The sequence below is a fragment of the Rutidosis leptorrhynchoides genome, chromosome 10, assembly GCF_046630445.1.
Source record: "Rutidosis leptorrhynchoides isolate AG116_Rl617_1_P2 chromosome 10, CSIRO_AGI_Rlap_v1, whole genome shotgun sequence".
Classification (NCBI taxonomy): Eukaryota; Viridiplantae; Streptophyta; class Magnoliopsida; order Asterales; family Asteraceae; genus Rutidosis; species Rutidosis leptorrhynchoides.
Window position 1 is genome coordinate 235,061,499 of NC_092342.1, and position 25,568 is coordinate 235,087,066.

The 25,568-nt window shown below is 32.3% G+C and overlaps 2 protein-coding genes across 3 annotated transcripts; both read right to left on the reverse strand.

Moving 5' to 3' along the window:
- Positions 1–516: 516 nt before the first annotated feature.
- Positions 517–4,724, reverse strand: LOC139873164 (uncharacterized). 2 transcript variants are annotated; one of them, XM_071861097.1, is made up of 9 exons: positions 4,526–4,724; positions 4,366–4,445; positions 3,998–4,160; positions 3,759–3,855; positions 3,406–3,512; positions 2,035–2,763; positions 1,406–1,478; positions 1,099–1,157; positions 517–766 (listed from the first exon to the last, which is right to left on the reverse strand). In XM_071861097.1, the coding sequence occupies exons 1-9, from the start codon at positions 4,646–4,648 to the stop codon at positions 731–733; spliced, it is 1,467 nt and encodes a 488-aa protein (XP_071717198.1). In that variant the 5' UTR covers positions 4,649–4,724; the 3' UTR covers positions 517–730. The 2 variants fall into 2 exon arrangements, with proteins under 2 accessions (XP_071717198.1, XP_071717197.1); XM_071861096.1 differs by having other exon boundaries at positions 518–766; positions 3,373–3,512.
- Positions 4,725–5,824: 1,100 nt separating this feature from the next.
- LOC139872136 (aspartic proteinase 36-like) lies at positions 5,825–12,335 on the reverse strand. Its single transcript, XM_071859955.1, has 11 exons — positions 12,306–12,335; positions 11,779–12,191; positions 11,213–11,342; positions 9,583–9,830; positions 8,466–8,693; positions 7,862–8,024; positions 7,534–7,607; positions 7,313–7,403; positions 7,156–7,228; positions 6,734–6,805; positions 5,825–6,148 (listed from the first exon to the last, which is right to left on the reverse strand). The coding sequence occupies exons 2-11, from the start codon at positions 11,994–11,996 to the stop codon at positions 5,985–5,987; spliced, it is 1,461 nt and encodes a 486-aa protein (XP_071716056.1). The 5' UTR covers positions 11,997–12,191; positions 12,306–12,335; the 3' UTR covers positions 5,825–5,984.
- Between the last annotated feature and the right edge of the window lie 13,233 nt (positions 12,336–25,568).

Consider the following 25,568-nt stretch of genomic DNA (forward strand, 5'->3'; position numbering starts at 1 on the left):
TATACAAATATTCAAAAGTATAACAACAAAATGATGCAGTTGGTGAACTGCTCTAATTGCAACACGCCATTGCAAGTTGCAATTACCGCCAGGAGCCACATCAATCAGATGAGCAATTTGTGAAGCCATCATGCACCTCACCGATCCTCGTACTGCTGCTCCACTACCACGAACTGCCGATCATTCTCAATCTGTTCAGACGTGATATCATCTACCAACACCATTGTCGTACAATCACGTGGCGTTACGACCTCCGCCATGGCACCATCTATTTTAATGAGCTGAAAAGATGTCTTAATAATGAGCTGATCATTACTCAAGTTTTTCAAGATAACAGAACTATACCTCCAATTTTTTTTTTTTTTTTTTTTTTTTTTGAGCAAGGGAAACTCACCCACCCACCTAATTCTAACACAAATATATACACCACAAAATGTCCTAAGCAGGACTCGAACCCTCAACCTCAAGGTTGTAAGGGTGACCTCGATACCACCAAGCCATTGGCACTTTGGTACTATACTTTCATTTAACTGCACTGGCAAACATCATATAGTAGCAGTTGAATCCCAGCTAGTCAGCTGTCAAATAGACCAAATTAACTTATATTCACAACACTACATCAGTAATATACTAAAGGCAGAGACTAAAAGCCCATCAGCGTTACGTAGATTACATGTTTTGATACAAGGTGATGATGATAACAAAAGCTGAATACTGATCAAAGAATGTGTCACATAGGTTCTTGGACTCCACACACTTGCCTATCCTGAAAATAATAAGAAAAACAAATAAGCCAATAAGAAAAACAAATAAGCCAAGGTACTTCAAATGCTGAATTTCAAGCATGATTATCAACAGCTACAACATAAAATGTTCCCAATATTTGTATTAGATGCGAATCACACATAACGGTGCAAACATTACACGATAGCTATAACTAACAATGTACTTGGTAAATTTTGAATCGATTCACTCGTATATCCCAAGAGATTAGTCAAAATCACAACTAGCATTATCAAGTCAACATTTGGTGTTTTGAAAAAGAGGTATCTTACTGACAGAAAACCACATGGAGTAAACATGAAAGGTATAACAAACCTCATCGTAAACCAATTTCTGGTTGCGCCAAAATTCCAAAGTAGGTATGATAAATCTTCCTGCATTATATTAAATCATATTATTTTCTTTTGTTTTGTTTTAGGTAAATAAGTACTTAATATTAAAGAATGCTATAATGCTATTTACCACCAAAGAGCCAATGGGTTGGCGGTATCGAGGTCACCCTTACAACCTTGAGGTTGAGGGTTCGAGTCCTGCTTAGGACATTTCGAGGTGTATATATTCGTGTTAGTATTAGATTGGGTCGGTGAGTCTGCCTTAAAAAAAAAAAAACAATGCTATTTACCCGATCTAGATTTTTTTCCACCGAAAGATGATAACGGCGAAATGTTTGCACTTACAAATCCTTCCTTGGACACCTATACAATTACATCATGTTAAGTTAAACAAAACACATATACAAAACGATTACAGTTGTAAACGGTATTATAGGCGAACAAAGTAACCATATACACTAAAAACATACTTTGAGATTCACATGGACTTGCAGTTAGAATCATATGCTTCTAGTTACGCCTCAAATTAGAGTTTAGCATTAAGATTAACATTGTTGACATTGCAAAATATACGTATCAACAAACTTAACAATTATGAAAAAGGTCACATTTTAGAAAACAAATTCCTAAGATGTTGATATAAGACCTGTATTTATTTTCTTTTTTTCCCAAATTCCACAAAAAAGAGTTCTTTTTTTTTGTCACATAGCTTTAATTTGAAATCTGATACTTGTATTTTAATATCAAGCACAACAAACAAAATATCTAAAAGCACCTCCAATATATATATATATATATATATAACCAATTGGAGGAAGCAGGGGAAGCAAAAAAATTTTCCCGAATTTTTTTTTTTCGGGCATCAAGATCACACGAGTTTAACAGAGTTTTTTATGTATCCAAAGGCTTATATAATTACCTTGCTCGACTTTGGAGTAGAATAAGAACTTAGATGTTTCCTTTTAGAATGCTCACAGCGTGACCTGCCAGATGTCGGTTTGCTTTGAGACTTGCTCCGAGTCCTGGAATTCATCACGTTCTTTTTATCCACACCTTTATTTGATACATCGTCACTTCTTATCGTATTTTGGTAAGTCTTCTTTTTTGTTCTCGTAACGCGTATGTTGTCATTCACATCTATTTCTTTAAAAACAACGTTAGAATCCTCAGCAGCACCAGCATTTTGGTCATTCCGTTTTCGTTTTGATTTAATCTTAAAATGCATGTCCTGAGAGCACGTTGGAATTTCATTCGGCTCATTTCGAGCCCCACCAGAAAATGTTGAATTAGTTTTCATGTTTTCAGACGTATCATGATCAACAACATTAACAGCCTTCTTATTGGATAAGGCATTATCATTATCCATCTTTAAGATGTCACAACCTTCTAATTCTTTGGGATCAAAAGGAGTTACTTTTTCCAAACTGGATACATCATCATGCACTGACGAAGAACTCTTTTTATTGCAAGCCTTTTTAGCCATAGATCTTGTCATGCGCCTGCTAGACACCCCTAAACGCTTGGATACTCTAGATGAGTCCACATTGTTTCTTATGATGGGACTCATCTCGAGACTTGAACCATCAATTTCTCGTGTCAAAGGAGAGTCTTCACATAATCCATTATTTCCAGCTTTAATTATAGGCTCCTGTTTAAGAACCGACATTTTGAAGTATTAAATTGGGTTGACGGGTCAGCTGGACAAGTGGCCACTTTGTCTGGTAGCTAACTTTAAGTACAACTTAATGGATTAAAGATATGAAAATAACTGATATTAAGGAACCTAAGACATTGAAAGAGTTATGGGTTGATTTTGATGCAAGTTTAAAGGCTTAAACAGTCATTGTTTTTGGTAAAAAAAAAAAATTATTAGATTTAAAGACACTCGAAAACATTGATGCTTTCTCAAGAAGTCAATAATTTTTCTATTAGAAAAAGGAAATATTTCAAATTCATGCAATTTAACAAAATTCAAACACTGCAAAGTAAAAGTACATAATGGAACCTGCAGTCAACAGGCATGGTTATACAATCAGACCATAGCATTTTACTAGACCAAGCTAAACATTACAGATAATAGTGAGACAAGATTAACAAAAACAAAGATACTTAAAATGACTAACCCTTAGAAATAGAACCCTTTTGTTTATTTTTTTTTTTTTTTTCTCTTAAGGAATTGCAACGAAGGTATAAAAGCGACTAAATATGGACTGATGAAATGTAGTGAAGAACAGAAATGCATAATAAGGAAACATACACATGGAATTTTAAGTGGGGATTCTATACTGACAGTGCTAGTTTTATCGCTCAATATCACGTCTGCACTATCACAATGTTGCGGTGGGTTATCAACAGAATCGGCATGTCCATCAGTGGAGTCTTTCACGTAATCTTGTGCTGAAGTATTCAACATATGAATAAAGTGAGAAATTCATGTTCTGAAAAAGCAATATTTGTAAGGAAAGAGTGTTTTACTAACTAAATCTTCAAAAGATTACTTTTTTTTTATCAAATATATAATTGTAGTATACGAAACTTTGGCCTAACAAGAAAAACATGTTACATTTGTGGGTTACTACTACCCACCCAACCCAACCACTTGGGTTTTTACTCAATAATGACATTAAGATATTAGTAATTTACCTATTGAGACAGATTCAGCAGCAGATCCTTCTTTTGGGCTAATTGTAGAAAATTCCTCCCAGTTATAAGGAAAACCGATTATAAATTTACGAACCACCTGCAAGTGTAAAAATACATTATGTTATAAGTAAATATTGACCACCAAAAAACGAATCAAGTTAATACAACTATATCAGTGTACTAGTAGCAATTAAAGACCATAATAGTATGAGTAGATGGTGGATGATTGTGGTGCATACATCAAGGGAAAATCCACTTTCAAGCGATTTCTCTTTGTTGATGAGACCTTGCAAAATGACAAACACACCATCATCAGTCTCCAACTCGAAGATATCGTGTCTTTTGAAAATTGGTGCAGAAGAAAAGCATCTCACAGCCCCATTAATATGAGTTTCATGGATACTGCATAGATAGATAAAATACCAAATTTGACAACCAAAACACACACGTGTACAGAAAATAGTTGATAATAAAGCATAGATACAGGTATGTTCAAATCACTTTCAATGCAATTCAAGATAGAATCATAAGCTATTGGTCCAAAACTTTGGGATTAAAACATTAGGGCAAGATAAATAAATAAATCACAAAATAAGAGAATACAGACTGTTGAAAAGTGACGCCAGCAACACCTAGGGTTTTCACGTTTGATTGAGGATTAGTTAGCCACCAATTTTGCAACGTTACCTGTTTGTTAATTTTGCAAACATTAGCATATTACTGGTGTCAATTTATGAAATATATGAAGAATTTATACAGAAAATTACAGTTGTACGGAAGTGAGAACGGATAGGAGAAGCAGGTGAGGAGGTATCGTTGTTGTTGTTGTTGTTGATAGAAGAAGCTGCCATTGAATTAGATTGGAGGAAACTGCCATTGTTTAAACCCATTCTCGTATCTTCAAGTACTCTTTCAATCTGATCTGATACTAATATATTTTATGTAACGCCTTCTCACTTTCTAACTTTTTTCGGGCTGAGTTTTCAAGATTTTGAAATTTCCTCCCTCCCACTAAGTTCTTTTCTTGGGTTAGCGACCCGACCCTGTAAACAAGCACATTGGTTATCTCAGAGTAATGAAGTCTTCGAGCGAGAGGTCTGGTACCGGGTGAGTTGCACATTATGTGCATCCTCTAATCACACTCTGTTTCTGAACAATTTGGCATAGCCAGGAATTGAACCCGAAAGATGTGTATCATTGGGCAACTCGGTGGTCACTCAGGCAAGTCTGCGTGATTAAAATTATTGACGTTTTTGTATTAGGGTTTTGTGTTACTATTATGCTAAATCGAAAATCCAGTACGCATATTTTTTGGCGATTCATAAGGGTCTCAGACCACCCGCAAGAGCCATTTATGAATGTGTGTTCCATTCACAAATCGCAAACCTCATTCTTAAATGGCAAAAAATAATTTCATCCTTTTATATCAATTTTTTTTAAAAACAAATTTGTCAATCTCCCTTGATTTCTATTCAATAATAAAAACAACAATACTCAATCTCGCACTTAAAGGTATGAGAGATGTAGGAAGTAGACAATCTTTATTATAACTTAGAATGGAAGAGAAGTTTCTCCACCTACGTATAGAGAAAGATTACATGTTTTACCGTGTCTAATTTGCTAATCAGATTAAATAATAGTAATAGTTTACATGATATATTGAAGGGTTTGTTTTTTTTTTGTTTTTTTTCACACCAAATATATGATCACAGGAATACATGTTTTAAGTGGTTATGATGGAAGCCTTGAAAGACAAACTAATCGTAAAACAAACATATAAAGTTTAAGGTCAGATATTATATCTCTAATCATTGAATTTCATTTTTTATCGTATCATATTTTGTTCTTCATACTAGATATAGTATTCTAAGGTGTTTGCACATCGAATTAGAGAATCATTATACTAGCAGTCATTATCATCATGATATGCTAAAATATGTTCGCACCAACACTGAGAATCTCACATGAAATATTATAAATATACAAAAATACAAACAAAACAATGGATTTTGAAGCAAAATATGATTTCATTTAACTATCAAGTACTATGAATAAATGATATCGATGCTAAAAGTCAAAAACATACAAGATCTATATATTTGATGATCACTATATTTGATAGAAAGAAACTTAAGAAAAAAACAACGTATAAGAACATGTAAAAATCGGGGTGTTCTTCAATCAATGCTAGAAAATACAAAAAATCAATGGGTGTGGCAAGAAAAATTAATCGATCCTGGTGTTGATGAAGATAACAGTTAGAAGAAACATCAAGCAGGATACAAGATAATTAGTTGACGTACAAATACGACCCGAACCAGATATATTATGGGCACCCACTTTATACCCGTTCCCAGATTGCTCGTCTTTCACTGTTATGCTTGTAGAGCCTGAACAAACCCAAAACCGATCAACATAAACTACACTATGCTTTCATCACTTGTTTAGAGAAGGCAAGATGGTTCAAAATGGGCAAAATGAGTGGGTCTGGTCTGGTGAGTGAGGTAGTTTTGGTACCTGGTACTTTTTAGTGAGGGTCAAAACGGGCCAATTTGGGTTTAGTTGACCCACAAACAATTTTTTGGATTTTTAAATGTAATTCGACATTGGACCCGTTCAAAATATAAAACAACACAAAGTGATTCATTAGACAAGTGAATGGATTTAGTTTCTCATGCCCTTGCTGAATCTAAAGGGGGTAAAGTTGACCCAATTCATAAACATCAGCTCAGCCAACCCACACAACCTGCTCATTTTCCCACAGTCCCACCTAGTGGCGAATCTAGGATCAGAACTCTCTTAATGGCACATACTATAAAACCATGAATCCCAAAAACATATGGGTTCCTAGAATTATATTTAGTGGTGTCCCGTAAAATTTTAATGGTACTTTGTAAGTTTTTTTTTATATAATTAGTGTTGTCACATGACACCAAAGCTAGATTCCGGAAGGTCATAGAAGAAAGAATACTTACAATTGTACTCGACCCATCCAATTGTCTTCTTTTCCAAATCGTATGTCACCAATTTATCCGTCAAAACAAGATCTACACACAAAACATTCTTTGTCACCACCTTAATATTTGAAATCTTCTAGAGATTTTTACTTAATTTGAGAGTCCCATCTCACAAAATGTAGCCCCTTCTAACATGAACGCCTTTATTGGTCATTTCATGCATCATTTGTTTTTACATAATCACAATTTTCTGACACCCGAAAAGCTAGTGCGATTTGAAATGGCATAAGCATACGCAATGATTATCTCCTATAATTCATTTTTGTTATAACTTATTTCCCGGCTCTGATTTTCGATATCAATTAAACACTTTCAAAATGCACATGTAAACCCTTAAGTCAAGACTATACGATTATACAGGAATACAACTCGAGGCTAACCTCCCAACAAAGTTATCTCTTTTCCCTGCGATTGCAAATCGCTGTCCTGAAAACCAACACACCAGTCTTGATCCTGAAAATCGAACATCATAAAACAACATATTATTGTGCCTTAGGCAACCATAAATGCATGAAAAGGATAACTTGGATTACGTACCGCAACTTCGAACATGTATTGATGAGGATAAACTTTCAAAGAAAGTGAATTTTCAAAGTGGAAAATGACATCCGGGAAACCATTGTCAATACTGCATTATCAGAGAATTAAGACCGTTATAAACCAAAAAACTACTGTTTGTGCCAAAAATAAGATCCATCAAAGATTAGGTAAAAGAACAATTTTATAATTTTGAAAAAGCTTGGTAGCAAAATACTTACTCTCCAGAGTACTTGTAACATGTAAACTGCTGCTCAACAATGTGACTCTTCAAACCAGGTTGCGCAGCCTCAATCTAAGCCAAACTAAAAAGTATTAATTGTGAGAATTGTAAAGTTCTTTGGATTGTGTTTTAAAACTAATTAAGCTTCAATAATCATTTAGTCTTAGGACATTTATATCTATTACTTTCTTATATAATTAATTTAACCGACACTCGTGACTCCATATAACAAAACCACATTTAAACATTATATTCTACAAAACATTTTCATTTAACGAGTAAGGCCAAGATGAACGCGCAAACAGGGCTAAAAAAATTCCACATACCTTTTGTAGTACTTGCTTGTAAACGAGGTCCGGTAGATAAGCTAAGGTTGTACCACTATCAATAATTGTTCCTCGCTTTTCTCCGACATCAAATATATCTGTTGGAAGTTGTAGAATGTCACCACCTACCTCAATTGTCTTCAACTCAACATTATAATGTGCCCTATGATACAAATTAAAAAATAAACAAATATATATATATATAGCTATTATGTGACAAAGGTAAAAGCTAGCATTGTAAAGAAAACCCTATTCAAATTTATCTCTCTACATCATAGATAAAGATTTCTAACAAATACAACTAAATATGCATATAAAATTCATCAATTTATCAACACAAGTAGAAGAAGTCCAAATATTATGTATCTCACCAAATTTAATCATTTAATACTTAGATTATCCTAATCAAAAACAAATTCATCACATAATTTCTACTGAATTAAGGTGTCCTCTCACAAATCATTATTTTGATACTTGATCGTCTACTCACTTCTACAAGAATTAATCTATATACGTTATACATATATCAAATTAAATACTCCCGATTTAGCAATTTACTTTTTAAGATTGTTCATATGAGTATTAGTATGTGAGAATAACCTACTCAGGAATCATCGGTGTTGTTTGTTGTACTTTTGGCTGTACGACTTCTCCAATAGCAAAAATGCCACCTCCTTGAGAGCCATCCAAGCAATGTGAAAATATCTTTCTCAACTTTTTAGCCGAAGCAAGTTGTGAAAGCATAGAAGAATTCGCTTGACCGAACCCAAGTATCCCGTCTAATGCTTGTTGTGATGAGCCCCCTAACTCCCCAGATTGTTGTGAACCACAACTGTAATTAATACGGAGTAATACAGTAACTTATTTTCACGTGAAAATAGATCATATAGCTCTTATCTTTAAACCTTCATGTGTTTTTATACTGACAAAACTAGATTTGGCAATATCGACCGACTTACTTATGAATGAAGATGTTATGTTTTATCACTACAATGTCCAGTCAACATTAAAAAATTAAATAATATAATAATACTACTATTATCACTACAATGTCCAATCAACATCAAAAAATTAAATAATATAATAATACTACTATTACTACTATTACTAATAATAGTAAATAATAATATAACAATAATAATATAATAATAATAATAATATAATAATAATAATAATAATAATAATAATAATAATAATAATAATAATAATAATAATAATAATAATAATATAATATAATATAATAATAATAATAATAATAATAATAAGGTTTTCTTAACTAAAGCCCTTAAGCTGTCGTTAAAGTGCATAAAAGTATTGTATATAGCGGTTATATATTTAACTTTAAAGTGGCGGTTATTGAAGAGTTCAACAGTTTTATACACGTTAACAACAACCTCATGGCTGTCAGTAGAAAAATCCTAAACCTAATCCTAATAATAATAATAAACAACTTGAAAGAAAACTAAACGGGCAGAAAGTTTCTGAAAATATACTTGTGACGCATAGAACCTCTTAAGTTATTTTGTATGTACTATTAGTAAATTATACAATAATACAATATTTTCTGTAATCATATTTAATATACGAACTATTTATAAAAGATATGAACACTATTGGCAGAAAGGGTATATGATCAGCCAACCCGGCATGTTCTAGCCGGCCACCTTTTGCTACTTCTATAAAAAAAAAAAATACAGTACGAAGAAGAATAAAAGACTTGCCCGAATGCTACACTCCCATTCATTGATGTGATCTGAAGGTCTCCTGAAACTCGGTCGAGTTGTACGTTATCCCTCACAAAATATCCCAAGGTCGAGCTCCCATCGCCATATGAAACCGAATAGGAACAGTACATACCCACCTTACAGTCACTACTAGGCCCACTGAGTGTAGATATGCAAATATCTTCATTGCAATCAACAATTTTTGCAGTTGAAGATGCCTCTGGATTGAATAGAGCAAGTGATATCTGGTGATGAAAACGGTAAAAATCAGATACTTTTAAGACAAAAGAAAATATAATAGAAACTATGCTGTGCGGCAAGTTTGAATGGTTGAAAGTGGCAATTTCGGCCCATTTTCTTTTCAGTAAAGTGGCAATTTCGACCTATGTGACAAAATTAGGCCCATTTGACCCGTATATATCACCAACTTAGCTATTATGTAAACAGATACTATGCGACAAGTTTGAATGGTTGAAAGTCACCCAACGTGTTTACCACTGTTAAGAGCCTATCAATGGACAAACAGGTATTGCATGTCAGTCCGACCCCACCAAACTTGTTCGTGGCAACATTGAAACTTATCCAATTTTTACTCGTTAGACAACCCGTATTACCTGCCCATTATGCCACCTCTAATTTGATGTTAACTATAAAAAATTCTTGTTGTAGATGCAAGAGTTAGATGAATTGACCAGTATGGGCGGAACTTAGTGGTACCCGGAGGGGTAGGGGCGGAGGGAGGGGGGATCAAGTGGGGTCGGCCGCCCCCGACGATCGAAATTTTTTTAGTGTATTTTTATGTTAAATTTGACGGTTTTTTCAATTTTTTACGTTTTGCCTATACCTGGCAAACCAAACCCAAAGTGCTCAATTTGAGTCTAATGGGTCTTGCATATGGGTCAAACGGGTCGAGTTGTAAAGTTTTCAGTCTTTGAGATTCGCATCCCTAAAAATTGGTCCAATGAGTGTTTTAAAAAAATATTGGGTCTTAGAAAAAAAAAAAATAAGAAATGGGTCGATCGGGTTCAAATCCACCAAGTCCAACAAATAGAGATGGGTCTAACGGGTCTTGTATATGGGTCCAACGGGTCGAGCTGTAAAATTTTGAATTTTAGTTGCACGATGCAATTTTTCAAAACATAATAGAAAGTAATAAAATAATAAAAATAATAAATAATAAAAATGATTAAAAAATATTAAAAACTAAAATTATTGAATAAAATGGTTCTCGACCCGACCCGACCCGTTGGGTCTTGACCCACTCAGACCCAACCCGACCCGGGTCCCGACCCAACCCGTTTGACCCATTTAAATTCTGACCCGTTTCGACCCAAACCCATTTGGGTCTCGACCCAACCCGACCCGTTTGCCAGGCATGGTTTTGCCCCATCGAAAAAAGTTTCTGGATCCGCCCCAGCAAAGGGGGTACCCGCCCCACCTGCGAAAAAATTTCTAGTGTTATATTTTATAATTCTTATGGGTAATATTTTTTTTTAAATATTCGCTCCCTAAGTCATTATCTTCGCCCCATTTTACGATCTCCAAGTTTGCCAGCTAATGGGTTGAAATTTACACAAAGTACTCAGAATAGTTAAAAATTACAGTCCAAGTAAGAGAAATAACATACTCCAAGGTCACTTTTTTTAGGACATTTTTTACATCCAGCACAATTCACCCAAAGGAGGTCACTCCCTGTATCAACCTGCACGTGATAATCCTTCGGTGGAGTCCCAATTTGAATCTTTGTAAAATACAGCCTATATAAACAACCATACGAACAACACAGAGATTTCATTAAGCAATAAACCCTAGAATTCAACAGCATCCCTACAATCCAACATCTAAATATCAACATTCAAGCAATAAGCCGTAAGTAGCATTTAGCAATTATCCAATTTCCTCAATGAATCATTGTGGCAAATTCATTTTTATTGTTAAATAGGATAGAGTCAACACCATCAAAACATAGAGGCTTTAATGAAAATCATACTGCAATATATGGAATCCAGTAATCTTGCTCATTTAATGAAACAATATCCACACAAACATCATTAAAAAAATCAACAAAATAGTATTTTTCAAATACATAAACAGTTGAAATTCAATACTTAATAAACAATACATATATGCACATAAACACAAACTCGCACATATATATACAAACACAAATATTTTAGGTGAAAGAGAGCTAACGCTGCAGAGGTGGGGCTGCCGTCGCCGCCAATCGGAAGGTCAACGGCGGATAAAATTCTCCGGTGGCGGTGGGAATCATGAGCTTTAAATTGACTCAAAGTCTTTATAATATTTCCACCAAATTTATGTTGAACCTGAAAAACCACATTCCCTGATGCCAACCAACTTAACTGAATAACAATAATACCAACAAATCCAATAACCAATCTCAGATCCATCTCTCACTAATTCAACTCAAATTTGTACTTTAACCAAATGGGTATCTTGAATTTGAAATAAAGTTTCAAACTTTATCTATTTGTGTATATGGGGTATATATATTAAAATATATACGAGTATATATTTATATATCTACACTTTTTTACTTTATGCAAGTATTGTTGAAGACAATAAAACAAGCCTCGAGTGAGCCGCTACAGATGAAATGAAAAAAAATAAATATGAGAAGCGGCTACGACAAGGAACGTATAATAAATTATATATTGTATATTGTATATAAATATAAATGGATGGATGTATATATTTACAGGAAGCTTAAGGTTGCCATTTTGCATCACATCAACGATGATCTGTTGACTGATACTTCTTCATTCCAGATCTTGCTAGTTGCTTTATTATATTATATTATATTATATTATATACCTATATCTAAACGCATTGGCCAAATGAACAGCACTATTCCTTTTTCTACTTTTCGCAAACTTAACCCCTGTTTTTTATTAGAATACAAATGGACCCCCCACTTTATACGTATATCTAAAATGCATAGGCGAAATGAACCGCACTATTCCTTTTTCTACTTTTCGCACCCTTAACCCCCTACCTTTTATTAGAATACAAATGAAACCCTCACTTTATACGTATATTTTTCCTCAAATTTCACAAACTTAGCCCCCTAACTTTTATTAAAATACAAATGAAACTCCCACTTTACTAATTTTTTTTTTTACTAATATTCAATTTTCACAAACTTAACCCCCTAACTTTTATTAAAATACAAATCGAACCCCCACTTTATACGTAAATTTTTTTCAAATTTCACAAACTTAACCCCCTAACTTTTATTAAAATACAAATCGAACCCCCCACTTTACTAACCTTTTTTTTTTTAAATAAAACCCGAACGCTAAAAGAAGCAACTTTCACAAAAGGAACAACCCTTCAATGTTAGATGTCGAAAAAAATTCTTTTTTACAAAATAGATCAAGACTTTTTTTTTAACTCGCATTTAAAACGGAGCCCCCGGCGCGAAGCGAGGGCTCCACAACTAGTTATTACTAAATAGTAATTTATTATTATTATTATTATTATTATTATTATTATTATTATTATTAATATTAATATTAATTATTATGGAGTATTATTATTATTAAATTATTTATTTTTATTATTTACTTTTTTTGTTTCCATCTTTTGCAATTATGTTCTATTACCGTTGACTTTCATTTTTTGGTTTGACTATAGATTGTAAGGGTTGGCATGATTTGTACTACCTCCGTCTCATTCCAATAGGCCAGTATTCTATTTTGGGCTGTCCCATTCTGATAGTCCACTTTCATAAATAGAAAGGAAAGATGATATTTCATTGGTAGATATGGAGAGAGAAGATATTTCATTGGTGGAGAAATGAAGTTAGTGGGATTTCCTAAAACTGCGTGTTTTTTGTCTGTGGACTATTGGAATGAGACGGAGGGAGTAGCAAAATAGCGACCATTTTAGTTATTGTACCACGTTAGGTAGTGTAGCGTGTTTTAGTTTGATTTAGACCACTTAAGGATATTTTGAAGGATAAGATGACAAATATGAATTTGTTACGAATATGAGTAAAGTCTTTTACCTGGATATCATGATCTTAATACTAGGCTATCATGGAATGAGGCGAATACGGGTCCTCATCTACGTCTTCGAGGGCTTCATTCACATTGTATAACCTTCACTTAACCCTCCGTTAGCCCTCACCCTCTCGTTCTCACTTATTTCTTTCCCACTCACATTTTGATACGGAATGTTTGTTTTATTACTTGTACTATTAGCGTTAATACTTATAACTTTTTTTAATTAAATAATATAGTGGGTCTCAATTTTTATGAGGAATTATGTAATGGTTGAGAATGATTTAGCCATGAGTTAGTCATGATGAGTAAGTGTTGATGTAACGTTGATGAGAGTTAATTCTAATGAGAAAGTATGTCATTGTTGAAAATGACCCGATCTACTATTAGAGTATATGTGTAAAGTAAATATCTGCTTATCTGCATCTTCGAGTTTATTTTTACAGTGAAAAAGAGAAAGAATGAGAAAAACAAGTACAAGGATGTAAAAGAATGTAATTGAAATTAAGAATATGTATTCTCAATTTAAAATAATAATAATAATAATAATAATAATAATAATAAAATAAAGAAAAGAAAAGTAATTAAACTAAACAGTTTTACATTACCATTACCTTACCATATAATCTAATAGACAAAAGTTATGAATAATAATTAGGGGCATTTTAGTTCTTTCACTTTTTTTTTTTTTTTTTTTTTTTTACTTTTAACTAAATTTCATTACACCAACAAAGCCCCCCACACTTTTGTCACAAATTCAAATCGACCCCCCAAACAGGGGGTTAAGTGTCAAATAACCATTTTCGTAAAAAATCTTAAATAAACTCCACCCAAATATTCAACGGGTCATATCTTCTCGCTTGCAAAGAGTTAAATTTTTCCGACACCATCTTTAAACTCGAAATAATTTTAGGAACACAATGTCATTAATTATAAGCAAAACGGACGCTATTTAAAAAACGCTAAATATTTGGGATACTTTTCATACACGTTGATTTTGCGTTAAATTTTAAAAAAACGACAATTTCATAGCAAAACGCGGAGATGCAAATATATTGTTAATTTAAAATAAAATTTAAATCTTTCACGGGTTATACCTTTTAGTTCGACTCGAGTTGCGCTTCAACGATATCATCGTTAGCCATGAAATAATTTTACAAACTAAACGCAATAAAATACATTGAAAACCGAACCCCCGGCGCGAAGCGAGAGTTAGAAAACTAGTTATTATTACTTGAATACAAGATACAAGATGGAAATTATTTTTTATATGTGATACTACTATTTAGTACGGACTATTATATTAGTTTAATCCGCTAGGTGAAAAGTTTTACTCCCTCCGTCCCAATTTAATAGTCCACAGACAAAAGGGCACACAGTTTTAGGAAATTCCACTAACTTCATTTATCCACCAATGAAATATTTTCTCTCTCCGGATCCACCAATCAAATATCCTCTTTCCTTTCTATTTATGGAAGTGTGCTATTAATTTGGGACATCCCAAAATGAAAAAACAGACTATCTAATTGGGACGGAGGTAGTATTAATACAAGTTCTTGTACTATTTATCATGATCTGTTTCTTTTTACTTAAAATCAAAATTAAAAATGATTACTATTATTTAATATATATATATATATATATATATATATATATACACATGGTGAGGATCCATGGAGAACCAAAGGTAGTAAAGAACACATGAAACTCGTGCAGATTGAGTCAATCTCCTGCAGATTGACATTTTTTTTTTGCATATTGACTTTTTTTCTGTGCAGATTGACTTTTTTGTGCAGATTGACTTTTTTTGCATCTTTTTTTTTGCAGATTGACTTTTTTCTGTGTAGATTGATTTTTTTGTGCAGATTGACTTTTTTTGCAGTTCTTTTTTTTTCGATTGACTTTTTTTCATTTTTTTTTGCAGATTGACTTTTTTTTGTGCAAATTTACTTTTTTTAGTGTGCAGATTGACTATTTTTTCAGTTTTTTTTTTGAAGCTCAATCTCCACATAGATTGAAGTTCAATCTATGAGTTCTCTACATACTATAGTTCTCTATGGATCCTTTCAATATATATATATATATATATATATATATATATATATATATATATATATATATATATATATATGTGTGTGTGTGACGACCCGGAAATTTCTGATCAAATTTAAACTTAATCTCTATATGAATTCGACACGATAAGCAAAGTCTGTGATGTTGAGCCTCAAAAATTTTGGAATTATATTCATGTAATCAATTACCTTTTGACTGTGCTCGACGATTCAAGAACAATTTTTTTTTAATAAATATGTATATAAAATTAAATATATTAATGAACTAATATGTAATTTAGTTATTGTGAAAGATAACTTTATATAACTAAAACTTGTAATTCTAAATATATGGAGTATATTGAATAAATAATTTCGAACATAAATTGTCAACGTTAACAATGTATTAAATGTATAATGTTATACTTTAAGTTATATATATAATTAAAATATTTTTCTAAGTAATAAAACTGATATTTAAAACATAATTATATATATATAGTAGTTGAGAATATATATGATTCCTATACATAATTACTATTATGTGTATATTGTAATATATATTAAAAATGTATAAAAATGTATAAAAATCTAATACTCAAAATAAGTTATCATATAATATGTAATCATTAAGTATTACATAATTAATAATATGTATTATCAATATGTTAAATTTACTAACAAATTAAAATGTAGTTATTATATTAATATTATTAATATTAAGATAAATATTAATATTAATATTAATATCAGTATTACTAATACTGTTAAAATTATTAAATATAAATATAAAATTTGATACATGTAAATTGTTATATTATTATTACTTTTACAATTATTATTCCTTTTATCATTAAAAATAATTATTATTGTAATTATAATTATTAGTTATTATTAAATTATTATTTGATTATTATTTTGTTATTATTGATATTATCATATTATTATTTTTATCATTTATTATTATTAGTATCCTTATCAATAATATTATTTTTTTATAATATTATTATTAATTAGTATTATTATTTATTCTTATTAATAGTATTATTATTATTATTATTATTATGAATATATTCAAAATTATTTATTATTAATACTAAATATACTATAACTGTAATTATAAAATTGGAGTAAGTTTAACATCACAATCCAAGGTCTTCTCCTGCCTTTAATCTTGAAATAAATCGAATTCAGCGATATGCTTTTAACCTGATTGTGATTATGTCCTCAATACAAATCAAAAACAATTAGGAATCTATATCAATCGTACAATTTTGTTAAAGTATTTTAACGGGTTCTAATTTTTTAATTTTTAATTTTTATTTTGATTTTGTCTTCCTGTCCACCACGATTATTGAGGTTGATCAAGTTTCACTATAAAACAATCAGCTATATCATAATAATAATATCAGACAGTCGTCCACATTTATCATCAATTATAAATTTCAATGATTTAAATAGAGAAAAATACAGAAAAATAAAACTTTTATCTCTGTTCTTGAACTTGAATTACAACAGCCCAAATTTGGATTCAATTTCAAAAAGTAATAATGCAGTTTTGTTAACAATCTTTTACTCAAACTATCTGCAAAAATTGAGGTTCCAATTCCTCCTATCGATCGTTAATTTTAAAGTCAAAGTTTTGGAATTAAAAGGTCAACAGATTGTTCATCGTAAAATTCGAGTTCTCTATTTAGTTTCCAGTAAAATTGATGATTTTTAAAGTTTCTAGGAGTCAATTACTACCTTTTTTCATGTTATAAGTATGGTCTAACACTTTCAAGAATTTCGAGTTTGATTTGGAGTTCATACGACTCCTACAGTACCTATTCCAGTTTCTTTTTTTTTCGTTGTTTTAAATAATTCCAACAAGTACATAAGATTTCTGTTTAAGTTTTGAATACAAAAACAAATACAAATATGTTATTGTGGTGATTGATTTGATCCTGGGTCGATTAGGTTAGAGAGAAGGGGAAGAAGAAATAAGAAATAAAAATGATGGGTTATATAAATTTAAACCTGATACAAAACAGATAAGCAAGTACAGCTGAACGGTTAAGAGGTGGTGTCGGGTTTCGAGAGGTCTCGGGTTCGATCCTTGCTAGGTGCAACTATTTTTTTTAAAGGACTTCTAAGGTAGTTTTAATATCAAAATTTTATTATTATTTTCATTTTCATTATTATTATTGTAACGACCCTGGATTTTCCAACGTTTAATTAATAATATTTATTATTAATACTTGTGATTTAACAAATGTATTTTTATACATTTACTTGTTACCGTACTTGACTTTACATGTCCCGACTTGTCTTTGTGACACACGAACTTTTCACGAATAATATTTAGAATATTATTTACATTTATGATTAATTTTTATTAATCATTTTTGATTAACTAAGGTTACAAGTTAATTACTTGGGCTTATTTACTTAATTTGTTGATTACTTGGTCTTTTATTAATGGACTCATGATTAGTGGACTTGGAAGCCCACCCTACCTTCTTAATGGATTAATTAGCCCATCTTCTTATGCAAGTATTACATTTAGATGAAACTAGATTAATTAGCTTGTAAGGAGACTAGTTACTTGTACAATTACAACACTTTCCCACACCATTTAACATTATTACCATTTTGAGCTAGATGCATGAAAGAAACTAGTGGATTTTTCCCTCTTTTGCACCCCTTTTTGGCCGTCGGCCTTGGTGAGTGTGGGGGAGATCTTTTTCTAATTTTTTTGATTACTTATCTACTAGTTTTCCCTCATTACACTTCATTATTCACACACACACAAAGTACTTGCAACTTTCTCTCATCTTTTCTCTCCATTCTTGTAAGTAACAAGGCTTCTTTTCTTTCATTTTCCTTCATGAAAACCGTAGCCTAAACTCACATCATCATCATCATTTGCTTGTTTAAGTTACTTGTTGTTTATTGTTGTTTAATTACTTGTTGTTGTTTGTTGTTGTTAAGAATCAAACTTTCTAGTTTGTTCTTGATATCATCTTGTTCATACAAGAACATACAAGAACCTAAACTTTCTAGTTATGGTTCTACATTTAATGTTTTAAAGATTTAAAGTTCATGAGTTATAATCATACTTGAGTTCATGTTGTAAACTTAAGGTTTACTTTCTTAAAGATCAAAGTCTTGGCTTGAATCTTTAAAAGTTTGAACAACCATGAACTTATCAACTTGTAGATTAGCTTATTTCTTCATTTCTTGTACTTTTGAATTCGTGATTATGGTTTAATGGTCAAGTATTACAAGTTAATCTTGATCTCATACTTCTTGAAATCAAAGTTAACTTTATAAGTTCAAGAACATAGAAGCATAACTTTCTAGTTATAACTTCATATACTTATGAAAGATCTAAGTTTCTATAGCTTATGGTCTACTTATTTTGTTGTAAACAAGAGCTTGTAAGCTTACATATACTTTACAAGATGAAAATCTAAGTTTCATAACTTATGGTTTCATTAAAGTAAAGATTCAAGTGTTAACTAAGAACTATGTTCTACAACTTATGATCTTGATTATTTAGTTTACTTTCAAGTTTGTTGCTTAATATTACTTTTATAACTCATGTATGTGTCGGATCTAAGATTTTGATGTAACTTTGGTTCATCAAACTACATACAACTCTTAAGTGAGTTGTGCAACTTATCTTAGACTTACACTAGTATTATGATGGTCAAACCTTGGTTAAGATGATGCAAACCCATCAACGAGTTGTACACTTGAAGCTATACGCATCAAGGATGAGAACCGTGATGAGCATCAAGCACCAAGAACCCACCGGAACACATTTAGCTACTGTTTCTGGAACTGATCAGACTACTTGGGTTACTGTAAAGTTGATTTTCAGTTATTTCGGTTCGAGTAGATGATTTTCCGTTTAGACGTTGTCTTAATCCGAGTTACGGTTTAGGATCTATGGCCTCCCGAAAGTCACTACACCCTATTAATGTTGTGCTGAAATTTCTAACCTACTCGCACTTAAACCATCACCACGGTCAAACGAAGACGAGTTTGGTTCTGGAAATTGGTCAGCCTCTAGGGGACTCATATACGGAGCCATGGCAAATAGTCTCATCTCATTTTAGTTTGTATAGAGGTCGTGGTGACTGAACGAAGTCAGCCTTTATTTCAAACCCTAGTCTTGACTTAAAACTTACTTTACACTTTTTGTTTAATGATGAATGATGGTGATACTTAAGACCTAATTTACATACATTTAAACCTTTGGGAACAATTTACTGACTTAGTAACTTTTGACTTAGGTTGAGGACCCGTTTGGACAACATACTTGCTTACTTTTCCCGACTCAACTTTACTACTACTTTATCACTGTGAGTTATCTGGATTTTCCAACGTTTAATTAATAATATTTATTATTAATACTTGTGATTTAACAAATGTATTTTTATACATTTACTTGTTACCGTACTTGACTTTACATGTCCCGACTTGTCTTTGTGACACACGAACTTTTCACGAATAATATTTAGAATATTATTTACATTCATGATTAATTTTTATTAATCATTTTTGATTAACTAAGGTTACTAGTTAATTACTTGGGCTTATTTACTTAATTTGTTGATTACTTGGTCTTTTATTAATGGACTCATGATTAGTGGACTTGGAAGCCCACCCTACATTCTTAATGAATTAATTAGCCCATCTTCTTATGCAAGTATTACATTTAGATGAAACTAGATTAATTAGCTTGTAAGGAGACTAGTTACTTGTATAATTACAACACTTTCCCACACCATTTAACCTTATTACCATTTTAAGCTAAATGCATGAAAGAAACAAGTGGATTTTTCCCTCTTTTGCACCCCTTTTTGGCCGTCGGCCTTGGTGAGTGTGGGGGAGATCTTTTTCAAATCTTTTTGATTACTTATCTACTAGTTTTCCTTCATTACACTTCATTCTTCACACATACACAAAGTACTTGCAACTTTCTCTCATCTTTTCTCTCCATTCTTGTAAGTAACAAGGCTTATTTTCTTTCTTTTTCCCTCATGAAAAACGTAGCCTAAACTCACATCATCATCATCATTTGCTTGTTTAAGTTACTTGTTGTTTATTGTTGTTTAATTACTTGTTGTTAAGAATCAAACTTTCTAGTTTGTTCTTGATATCATCTTGTTCATACAAGAACATACAAGAACCTAAACTTTCTAGTTATGGTTCTACATTTAATGTTTTAAAGATTTAAAGTTAATGAGTTATAATCATACTTGAGTTCATGTTGTAAACTTAAGGTTTACTTTCTTAAAAATCAAAGTCTTGGCTTGAATCTTTAAAAGTTTGAACAACCATGAACTTATCAACTTGTAGATTAGCTTATTTCTTCATTTCTTGTACTTTTGAATTCGTGATTATGGTTTAATGGTCAAGTATTACAAATTAATCTTGATCTCATACTTCTTGAAACCAAAGTTAACTTTATAAGTTCAAGAACATAGAAGCATAACTTTCTAGTTATAACTTTATATACTTATGAAAGATCTAAGTTTCTATAGCTTATGATCTACTTATTTTATTGTAAACAAGAGCTTGTAAGCTTACATATACTTTACAAGATGAAAATCTAAGTTTCATAACTTATGGTTTCATTAAAGTAAAGATTCAAGTGTTATAACTTAGGATCTAACTTAAGAACTTTAGATCTAGACTTTTGGGTCTAGGATTTTCAAGATCTAACTAAGAACTATGTTCTACAACTTATGATCTTGATTATTTAGTTTACTTTCAAGTTTGTTGCTTAATATTACTTTTATAACTCATGTATGTGTCGGATCTAAGATTTTGATGTAACTTTGGTTCATCAAACTACATACAACTCTTAAGTGAGTTGTGCAACTTATCTTAGACTTACACTAGTGTTATGATGGTCAAACCTTGGTTAAGATGATGCAAACCCATCAACGAGTTGTACACTTGAAGCTATACGCATCAAGGATGAGAACCGTGATGAGCATCAAGCACCAAGAACCCACCGGAACACCTTTTGCTACTGTTTCTGGAACTGTAGCTAAATACCTGGGCTACTGTAAAGTATATTTTTAGTTACTTCGGTTCGAGTAGATGATTTTCCATTTAGACCTTGTCTTAATCCGAGTTACGGTTTAGGATCTATGGCCTCCCGAAAGTCACTACACCCTATTAACGTTGTGCTGAAATTTCTGACCTACTCGCACTTAAACCGTCACCAAGGTCAAACGACGACGATTTTGGTCCTGGAAATTGGTAAGCCTCTAGGGGACTCATATATGGAGCCATGACCACTGGTCTCACCACATTTTAGTTTATTTAGAGGTCGTGGCGACTGAACGAAGTCAGCATTTATTTCAAACCCTAGTCTTGACTTAAAACTTACTTTACACTTTTTGTTTAATGATGAATGATTGTGATACTTAAGACCTAATTTACATACATTTAAACCTTTGGGAACGATTTACTGACTTAGTAACTTTTGACTTAGGTTGAGGACCCGTTTGGACAACATACTTGCTTACTTTTCCCGACTCAACTTTACTACTACTTTATCACTGTGAGTTTTCTAGATTTTCCAACGTTTAATTAATAATATTTATTATTAATACTTGTAATTTAACAATTGTATTTTTATACATTTACTTGTTACCGTACTTGACTTTACATGTCCCAACTTGTCTTTGTGACACACGAACTTTTCACGAATAATATTTAGAATATTATTTACATTCATGATTAATTTTTATTAATCATTTTTGATTAACTAAGGTTACTAGTTAATTACTTGGGCTTATTTACTTAATTTTTTGATTACTTGGTCTTTTATTAATGGACTCATGATTAGTGGACTTGGAAGCCCACCCTACCTTGTTAATGGGTTAATTAGCCCATCTTCTTATGCAAGTATTACATTTAGATGAAACTATATTAATTAGCTTGTAAGGAGACTAGTTACTTGTACAATTACAACACTTTCCCACACCATTTAACCTTATTACCATTTTGAGCTAGATGTATGAAAGAAACTAGTGGATTTTTCCCTCTTTTGCACCCCTTTTTGGCCGTCGGCCTTGGTGAGTGTGGGGGAGATCTTTTTCAAATTTTTTTGATTAATTATCTACTAGTTTTCCCTCATTACACTTCATTCTTCACACACACACAAAGTACTTGCAACTTTCTCTCATTTTCTCTCTCCATTCTTGTAAGTAACAAGGCTTCTTTTCTTTCTTTCTCCCTCATGAAAACCGTAGCCTAAACTCACATCATCATCATCATTTGCTTGTTTAAGTTACTTGTTGTTTATTGTTGTTTAATTACTTGTTGTTGTTTGTTGTTGCTAAGAATCAAACTTTCTAGTTTGTTCTTCATATCATCTTGTTCATACAAGAACATACAAGAACCTAAACTTTCTAATTATGGTTCTACACTTAATGTTTTAAAGATTTAAAGTTCATGAGTTATAATCATACTTGAGTTCATGTTGTAAACTTAAGGTTTACTTTTTTAAAGATCAAAGCCTTGGCTTGAATCTTTAAAAGTTTGAACAATCATGAACTTATCAACTTGTAGATTAGCTTATTTCTTCATTTCTTGTACTTTTGAATTCGTGATTATGGCTTAATGGTCAAGTATTACAAGTTAATCTTGATCTCATACTTCTTGAAACTAAAGTTAACTTTATAAGTTCAAGAACATGGAAGTATAACTTTCTAGCTATAACTTCATATACTTATGAAAGATCTAAGTTTCTATAGCTGATGGTCTACTTATTTTGTTGTAAACAAGAGCTTGTAAGCTTACATACACTTTACAAGATGAAAATCTAAGTTTCATAACTTATGGTTTCATTAAAGTAAAGATTCAAGTGTTATAACTTAGGATCTAACTTAAGAACTTTAGATCTAGACTTTTGGGTCTAGGATCTTCAAGATCTAACTAAGAACTATGTTCTACAACTTATGATCTTGATTATTTAGTTTACTTTCAAGTTTGTAGCTTAATATTACTTTTATAACTCATGTATGTATCTGATCTAAGATCTTGATGTAACTTTGGTTCATCAAACTATATACAACTCTTAAGTGAGTTGTGAAACTTATCTTAGATTTACAATAGTGTTATGATGGTCAAACCTTGGTTAAGATGATGCAAACCCATCAACGAGTTGTACACTTGAAGCTATACGCATCAAGGATGAGAACCGTGATGAGCATCAAGCACCAAGAACCCACCAGAACACCTTTAGCTACTGTTTCTGGAACTGATCAGACTACTTGGGCTACTGTAAAGTTGATTTTTAGTTAGTTCGGTTCTAGTAGCTGATTTTCCGTTTAGACCTTGTCTTAATCCGAGTTATAGTTTAGGATCTATGGCCTCCCGAAAGTCACTACACCCTATTAACGTTGTGCTGAAATTTCTGACCTACTCGCACTTAAACTGTCACCACGGTCAAACAAAGAGGAGTTTGGTTCTGGAAATTGGTCAGCCTCTAGGGGACTCATATACGGAGCCATGGCCATGGGTCTCACCTCATTTCAGATTGTATAGAGGTCATGGCGACTGAACGAAGTCAGCCTTTATTTTAAACCCTAGTCTTGACTTAAAACTTACTTTACACTTTTTGTTTAATGATGAATGATGGTGATACTTAAGACCTAATTTACATAAATTTAAACCTTTGGGAATGATTTACTGACTTAGTAACTTTTGACTTAGGTTGAGGACCCGTTTGGACAACATACTTGCTTACTTTTCCCGACTCAACCTTACTACTACTTTATCACTGTGAGTTATAGCATCCCTTTTTACTTTAACTATTTTGGGAACTGAGAATACATGCGCATTTTACGTTTTACATACTAGGCACGAGCACTTAAACTTTATATATGCGTGGGTTATACAACGGCATAAACTTTCCCCTTAGCTCGGTAACGTTTAGTCATCGGTCTTTGAACCGGTGAACGCGAATCTTAGATATGGATCCATAGGGTTTGACCTCCCCACTCGGGCTAATAGCGCTAGCATTTAATGGGTGTTTAATACTTCATAAACATACGCACTCTCCAAGTGTACTTTTAGGGGGTGATAAACGTTAAGTTAGTTACCAAGTGCCCACGGTTATACATATACTTTTCATACTGTTTTGAAATGCTGTTGAAGCACTGAAATATCGTGGTCTACCTTACATTACTGTTATACTTAAACTATAGCTCACCAACCTTTGTGTTGACATTTTTAAGCATGTTTTTCTCAGGTGCTTAAGGTTTGCTTGCTTCTGCTGTACTAGTCATGCTTTGTAGACACCCGCTGCGCTTGTTAGAGTTGTCAACGCATGAAACGTTTTATTTGCATTCAAACTATGTTACCTTTTGAAACAATGATTTGTAACGACCATTGGGTCACATACTATTACTAATTGCTTCTGTTCATTGAAGCGTACTTTTGTTGTAAGATATTTGATGTTGGTTAAGACATCACCTTTATTCATGAATGCAAACTTCTTTTGAAACCGCATATAGTATTTGACCTTGTAATGATCCTGTTGTTGATGATTTGTACACGATGGTTTTGTACGGGGCATCACATTTGGTATCAGAGCATTGGTTATAGGGAATTAGGTTGCATTAGTGAGTCTAGACCCGACCGAGTAGGATTCACTAATAAGACTAATCTACAACTTGCTAGTTTACCTGTTTCTGCGGAACTTGCTGCATGCTGCTGCTTACTTTTGCTACTACATACCGTATACTGCCACATGTTTACTCTACTGCATGCTACTATATGCTTCGATTGCATGATACTTCTGTACGATTTGTTATTATTGCCATACTACTTATTGCTATACATGATCTAGACTGTCATAGTTACTTTGCCTAATACGTGCATGCTTTATGAC